The sequence below is a fragment of the Erythrolamprus reginae genome, chromosome 4 (genome assembly GCF_031021105.1).
Source record: "Erythrolamprus reginae isolate rEryReg1 chromosome 4, rEryReg1.hap1, whole genome shotgun sequence".
In the NCBI taxonomy this organism is placed as follows: domain Eukaryota; kingdom Metazoa; phylum Chordata; class Lepidosauria; order Squamata; family Dipsadidae; genus Erythrolamprus; species Erythrolamprus reginae.
The window spans coordinates 4,832,721-4,840,608 of NC_091953.1; the positions used below are offsets into that span (position 1 = coordinate 4,832,721).

Consider the following 7,888-nt stretch of genomic DNA (forward strand, 5'->3'; position numbering starts at 1 on the left):
ACACTTCCTGTTTGCTCATTCTGCTGTTTATTGCACTTTGGGGCTTTCCTTCCTTTTTTCTCCGCCTTCCCTTCCTTCTTTCCTTCCTCCCTTCTTTCTCTCCCTCCCACCTTCTTTAACTTTTTTCTCCTCCTTCCCGTTCTTCCCCTTCTCCCCCTACCCTCCCTCCCTCCCTCCTTCATTCATTCATTCATTCATTCATTCATTCTTTCTTGTCCTTCCTTCCTTCCTCTGGTGTTGCTACATTCATTCATTTCTCTTATACTGTTAAATACCCACCAGTCTAGCAAGCATCCAAAATTTGATCAGGTAACCATAGCAATGCTGCTATGGTCGTTGTGTGAAAAGAGGTCATCAATTCCTTTTTTCAATGTTGTTCCAACTTTGAACGGTCATTAAATGTTTGGAACCCATATCGCATCTCAGACATTAACACCCTTGAAAATGTCCAAAGATACTTCACCAGAAGAGCCCTTCACTCCTCCACTCGAAACAGAATACCCTATGAGACTAGACTTTCAATCCTGGGCCTAGAAAGTTTAGAACTAAGACGCCTTAAACAAGATCTAAGTATTGCCCACAAGATCATATGCTGCAACGTCCTGCCTGTCGGCGACTACTTCAGCTTCAACCACAACAACACAAGAGCACACAACAGATTTAAACTTAATATTAACCGCTTCAAACTTGACTGTAAAAAATATGACTTCAGTAACCGAGTTGTCGAAGTGTGGAACTCATTACTGGACTCCATAGTGTCATCTCCAAACCCCCAACACTTTACCCTTAGATTATCTACGGTTGACCTATCCAGATTCCGAAGAGGTCAGTAAGGGGCGAGTACAAGTGCACTAGAGTGCCTTCCGTCCCCTGTCCTATTGCTCTCCTATTTCTCCTATACCTTTCTTCTATTCCTATATCTCTTCTTCTATTCTTTCATTGATATGTTCTATTACTATATCTTCTTTTCTATTCTTTCATAGATATATTTTACTATGAGTATCTCCTCTATAACCTTCATCATGTATTTTATTATGTGTATATAGATATATACCCACTAAAACCCTCATTGTGTATCGGACAAAATAAATAAATAAATAATAAATAAATGGTCGTAAATCTAGGATTATTATCTGTATTTGAAAATCCAAAGGTGGCCCAGAGCCCCGCCTCCCAACCCATCTGAGTCCCACCTCCCAACCAATCAGAGCTTCACTTGCCAGCCAATCAGAGTCTAGCCTTCCAGCCATCGAAGCTCTGCGGTGGGGAGGAACCAGCGTCGACGTGACCCCAACCCCTGCGCGAGGGAAGGAAGGCGGGGCGACGGAACCTTCCTGCTCGGGCGGCGCGGGCGCGGGGAAGGCGTTGCGCGCAGGACCGTCCCCCGTTCTGACCGGCCGCCATGACGCTCCACTTAGGCATCCCCGAAGAGGCGCGCTCGCTGCCGCCGCCGCCGCTGGTCAACTTCCCGTCGGTGTGGATGGCGGGCATCTTCTGGCTCAGCGCCTTGCTGGACAACGGCCTCAACCGCAGGCCCGTCCTGCGAGCCGGTCAGTCCCCGAGCCCTCTGGGTGGCCTCCCGTCCTTTCCCCGTCCTCCGCTCGCCCTTGGACGGGCTGCCAGGGGTCCCCGGGGCTGCTGCCTGTCGAGGAGCCCGGCCTGGTTCCCCGTCTGGGACCCTCACGCGGAGCTCTCCGAAGAGGAAAGGCAGAAGGGAAGAGCCCCATGCCCATAATGCGCAGCCGAGGGCCCCCAGAAGCAGCCATGTCCCATCTCAGGCTCGGAAAGATCCCGGGGCCCTCCCTGATCGACTCAAAGGGGGGGGGGAGTTATTTATGGGATTGTCCTTTGGGGTCCCTATTTGGGGGTCAAGGCAGAATTAATCCCCTCCTCCCTTCCTCCCCCCCTCCCACAACAGCCCTGCGAGGTGGGTCGGGCTGAGAGAGAAATCGGCCAAGGTCACACCAAATTAGCCCCTTAAACCAAGCCCAATACATAAATAATATGTTTTATTCTAATGCTAAGGAATCCTGGAAGTCTGAGTTTCAGACAAATCAGCCATCGACAGACACATAGAGACAAATCCTATTTACACACCATTCAAAAGAGAGAATATAAATATTCCAAAGGAAAAGACCAGAACACATCCTCTCCTGCAGCCTGTGGTCAGATAAACGGGGATTAGCGCCAGCCAACACTGGCAGAAGGATGTAATTATTTGTTCGATTGTTATCTCGCCTCCCAATGTTTGGTCAAAATTACAACTACAGTGTTCCCTCGATTTTTGCGGGTTCGAACTTTGCAAAAAGTCTCTACCACGGTTTTTCAAAAATATTAATTAAAAAATACTTTGTGGTTTTTTTCCCCCTATAACAAGGTTTTTCCCGCCCGATGACGTCATATGTCATTGCCAAACTTTCATCCGCCTTTAATAAATATTTTTTTAATAAACTTTAATAAATAAACATGGTGAGTAATAATCTAAATGATTGCTAAGGGAATGGGAAATTGCAATTTAGGGGTTTAAAGTGTTAAGGGAAGGCTTGTGATACTGTTCATAGCCAAAAATAGTATATTTACTTCCGCATCTCTACATGGAAATTCGACTTTCATGGGCAGTCTTGGAACGCATTCCCCGCGAAAACTGAGGGAACACTGTAATATCTTCCCATCTCCCCCTTCCCACAACAACTCTGTAAGGTGGGTCAGGCTGATAGGGATAGAGAGAGATTTGCCAAAGTCATGCAAATTAACTTCTGTTTACTCTTAGACCAACCCCAATCCAGAAATACTCATTTTTATTCCAATGCTAGGAAATCGTGAAAGTCAGGCAGATCAAACACTAACAGACACCTAGAGACAAACAATATTTACACATCTTTCAAAAGAGATCATTAAAAAAAACAGAAATGAAAAGACCAGGAGACATCCTCTCCTGCGTGAAAAATCAAATAAATTAGCACCAGACAAAAAGATTAGGGAGGGGGGGGAAATACTGTATGCAATCAGGGAAAGACCAAGGAATAAACTGCACCCCCTCAGCACTGGGACGGTAGGATACTATCTGTCTGTCTGTCTATCTATCCATCCATCCATCCATTGATCGATCAACCATTCATCATATGATTGCCTGCAACCCCCCTATCTATCTATCTATCTATCTATCTATCTATCTATCTATCTATCTATCTATCTATCTAATCTTATCTATCTAATCTTATCTATCTAATCTTATCTATCTAATCTAATCTGTCATCTATCTATTTTATCTATCAATCAATCCATCACAGCCAACCCCACACTCCCTGGCACTGATAATATGATCAATGCGCAATGGATCTCTGCAATCAAACAGGCAAACTCAGACAGCCAAGTATTTCACTGTTGTTCCCTTTTTAAAATGGTGACTGCTTGTTAAAAGTGTGGCCTTCGCGTAGGAAGATGTGCATGGGGCGGGGTGGGAGGCAATGGTCAGCCAGTATCCCAAGATGGTCTGCCAGGAAGGGACAGTTCCGCTTTGGAATCAGAAGAAAGAAAGGGAGGAGTAAAATGATTGGGAGAATAAACAAGGATGATTTAGTAACCTCAGTGCAAGCCGTGTTCAGCCCGTCTTCTTCAAAACTTCGGTTGTAGGCACCATGCTAGTGACAACCTCCTGCGTGGACACCCTTTGATTTGATTTGATTTGATTTGATTTGAGCCCAAAGACGGGCTACAAGAATGGTGGAAGGTCTTAAGCATAAAACGTATCAGGAAAGACTTCACGGACTCAATCTGTAGAGTCTGGAGCAGTGATTTTCAACCTTTTTTGAGCTGCGGCACATTTTTTACATATACAAAATCATGGGGCACATTGAGCGGGGGGGAGTGGGGGGGCTAAAAAAAGTTTGGAGAAAAAAATTCTCTCTTCCTCCCTTTCGCTCTATTTCTCCCCCTCTTTCTCTCTCTTCCTTCCTTCTCTCTCCATCCCTCTTTCTTTCTCTCTTCCTATCTTTTTTGCTCTTTCTCTCTCCCTCCTTCCCTCCCTCTCTTTCTCTCTCTTGCTTTCTTTCTCTCTCTTTCTCTTTCTCTCTTGCTTTCTTTCTCTCTCTTTCTCTCTCTTGCTGAGCTTCGCGGCACACCTGACCATGTCTTGCAGCACACTAGTGTGCCACGGCACACTGGTTGAAAAACACTGGTCTGGAGGACAGAAGGGAAAGGGGGGACATGATCGAAACATTTAAATATGTTAAAGGGTTAAATAAGGTTCAGGAGGGAAGTGTTTTTAATAGGAAAGTGAACACAAGAACAAGGGGACACAATCTGAAGTTAGTTGGGGGAAAGATCAAAAGCAACATGAGAAAATATTATTTGACTGAAAGAGTAGTAGATCCTTGGAACAAACTTCCAGCAGACGTGGTTGGTAAATCCACAGTCACTGAATTTAAACATGCCTGGGATAAACCTATATCCATCCTAAGATAAAACACAGGAAATAGTATAAGGGCAGACTGGATGGACCATGAGGTCTTTTTCTGCCGTCAGTCTTCTATGTTTCTATGATTATCCGGCCAGGGAGTTCCACTTGTGCCCTCTTGATCTTTTCCAGGCATCCATCGTCAAATCCTGATGACCACGATGGGCTTTTGTTTGGGCTACTACATCAAGAGATACTCCAATTTCTACTACGCTGGGCGGGACAGGGAGCTCTTCAGTTACATAAAGCAACATCCAGAGGACTTTGTGGAGGAAGGTAACTGTGGTGTGAAACTCTTTCTAGGAGGGCTGCTCAAAGGCTTAAAGGTGGTGCCGCCTCAGGCTAGGGCAGTGATGGGCAACCTTTTGAGCTTGGTGTGTCAAACTTCACCAAAAAACCGAGCATAACTCGGGTGGTGTGTCACCTTGAGAAAAAGAACACAATTTTGTGATATTTATAGTTTAAATAACAAATATGTATAATTATTTAACTTACCTGCTTAGTGACTTCTTTGTTAATCTGTCAGTTGGTTTCTTTTGTTGGTCTTGTTGTTATTTAACTTGTGTGGGGTGCCATGAACTAAGATAAGTGAGGGGGAGGGGGAATTCTTCCAGTGATGGCGAACCTGTGGCAGTCCAGCTACAGGACCTCCAGACAGCGATCATAGGGCCTCCAGACAGTGATCACAGGACCTCCAGACAGCGATCACAGGACCTCAGATATGTGTCCCCCGCGACATTCCGCTGCTCCCTGCTGCGTCAGCCGGAAGTTCGGCCTAGCAGAAATCCCAGGCCTAGACACTCTGTGCCGGAGCTCTGCTGTTCTGGCCTACAGACCTCCGGCACAGAGTCATTAGTCTACAGTCTACACTACAGCAATTTTTTTATCCTCGGCTACTGCACCTGGCCATGTAGGAGCCGAGGATGAAACTTAACTCTCCGAAAGTTTCTCCGGCGGCCGTGTGTCACTGAAAATGGCTACGCGTGTCAGTGCTGACACGCGTGTCATAGGTTCGCCATCACTGGGCTAGGGAAAGGAAGGCAGCTGCATTATGGGGCAGAGGGTGGGGCCCCAGCTGTTCCTCCTGAGTTGCCCTCAGCAAGGATGAGATAAAGACCCCCAAATTATTCCTCAAGAGATCTGGGACAGAGTCTTCACAAATCTACAGAAATGCCCTGGGTGACAGCTGCAGGCAGATAGTCAGTGTCGAAGAGACTGGAAATGATAGTTCAGCAACAGCTGCATTGCTGTGCGTTGTCAAATGTCAGAGGTGTGCAGAGTTGTGGAGATAATTGTATCTCAGGTATGAAAATATGGAAAGTTGGGATGGGGGAGGTCTGTTTTCGATCCAGTCTTATTGATTTGATTTGATTTGATTTGATTTGTATGCTGCCCCTCTCCGTAGACTCGGGGCGGCTAACAACAATAGTGAAACAACATGTAACAAATCTAATATTTAAAATAATTTTAAAAATTCTTATTTAAAAAACCAAACATACACACAAACATACCATGCGTAAATTGTATAGGCCTAGGGGGAAGGGAATATCTCAATTCCCCCATGCTTGACAACAAAGGTGGGTTTTTAGGAGCTTATGTGTGTCTTGCTTAACGACAGAAATGTGGGGCTCAATGGTAGCTGTAACTCAAAGTTTATTTGATTTGGTTAATTTGATTTTATTGGATTTGTATGCCGCCCCTCTCCGTAGACTCGGGGCGGCTAACAACAGTAGTAAACAGCATATGACAATCCAATATGAACAGTTAAAAACACTTATTAAAATACCAAACATACATACAGACATACCATGCATAAAATTGTAAAGGCCTAGGGGGAAAGAGTATCTCAGTTCCCCTATGCCTGACGACAAAGGTGGGTTTTTAGGAGCTTACAAAAGGCGAGGAGGGTGGGGGCAATTCTGATCTCAGGAGGGAGTTGGTTCCAGAGGGCCAGGGCCGCCGCAGATAAGGCTCTTCCCCTGGGTCCTGCCAAACGACATTGTTCAGTCGACGGGACCTGGAGAAGGCCAACTCTGTGGGACCTAACTGGTCGCTGGGATTCGTGCGGCAGAAGGCGGTCCCTGAGATAATCTGGTCCGGTGCCATGAAGGGCTTTATAGGTCATAACCAACACTTTGAATTGTGACCGGAAACTGATCGGCAACCAATGCAAACTGCGGAGTGTTGGAGTAACATGGGCATATTTGGGGAAGCCCATGATTGCTGTCGCAGCTGCATTCTGCACGATCTGAAGTTTCCGAACACTTTTCAAAGGTAGCCCCATGTAGAGAGCATTACAATAGTCGAGCCTCGAGGCTCGACATACTTGTCAACAGCTCTGAACGAGGCTTCACATCTGTAGGACTAAGGAATCTCGCTCTTCCAGGATACAGTAACCTTTTACTAAGAGGTGACTTTAGACCTTCGTAACAGAAACTTTTTGTCCGCTTGTCCCAAAGGTGCTTTCCAAGAGGCATCTGGACTTTCTTTGAAGACTTCTAGGACAAGAAACAAAACATCTTCAAAGCCAAACCAGGAAGTCCAGTTGCCCCTTGAAAAAGCACCTTTGGGACAACCATGAACTGAGTGACTGAGAATCTCCATAGACACTCTTTGCCCTCCTGCTTGCTTAAATTCTCTTTAAGGAAGCATAAACAAGAGATTTATACTCTAAAGGGGAAGGTAAATATAGCTACAAAATAGTCAGTGTTTTTACTTGTGCTTCGTTTATGAATAAGCTTCACCAGCAGGATCATTTCCTGTTTTGCTAGAGCCTAGAAAGTTGGGAGATATTCTGGAGAAGTTCACACCAACACGCTGAAGGCTGCAGAAGCTCCTGTGAGGCTGCTTTCTCTCCTCCCTCCTCTTCCATGTGGAAACCCTCGGGATTTAATCGCCTATTTGTAAATGTGGATTGCATCCTTTCTAATAAAACCTCTGAAGATCCAGTCTGCCTTTTATTTGCTCACGATGTACGCCTGCAAATGGTGGAGGAGGTGCCTGGGACATTTGCTATAAAACTCAGGATTTGGCACTGCAAAAAAAAAATTGAATCCGTGGTCATCCTCCCAGCTCTGTGTTGTGCTAAATGGCTTCCATCAGGGGTCACTGATCATGGTCAGTCTCTAATGAATGCACTTGGGGGAAAGGAATCCTCTATCTGAGTATTGTATTAGCAGTTCTGTGTTAGCAAAAACTCCAGAAAAGAAAGATTTAGGGGAGGTCAATGGGTAAACAGTACAGTCAGGCGGTAAGGAAAGCAAGCAGAATGCTTGGCTGCATAGCTAGAGGTATAACAAGCAGGAAGAGGGAGATTGTGATCCTGCTGCATAGAGCGCTGGTGAGACCACATTTGGAATACTGTGTCCAGTTCTGGAGACCTCACCTACAAAAAGATATTGACAAAATTGAACAGGTCCAAAGATGGGCTAC

At 45.5% G+C, this 7,888-nt stretch overlaps 1 protein-coding gene across 1 annotated transcript; it reads left to right on the top strand.

Annotated features, from left to right (window-relative positions):
- The first annotated feature begins 1,301 nt into the window (after positions 1–1,301).
- Positions 1,302–7,404, top strand: NDUFC2 (NADH:ubiquinone oxidoreductase subunit C2). The gene is made up of 3 exons (XM_070751624.1): positions 1,302–1,550; positions 4,589–4,732; positions 7,228–7,404. The coding sequence occupies exons 1-3, from the start codon at positions 1,403–1,405 to the stop codon at positions 7,275–7,277; spliced, it is 342 nt and encodes a 113-aa protein (XP_070607725.1). The 5' UTR covers positions 1,302–1,402; the 3' UTR covers positions 7,278–7,404.
- The last annotated feature ends 484 nt before the right edge of the window (positions 7,405–7,888 follow it).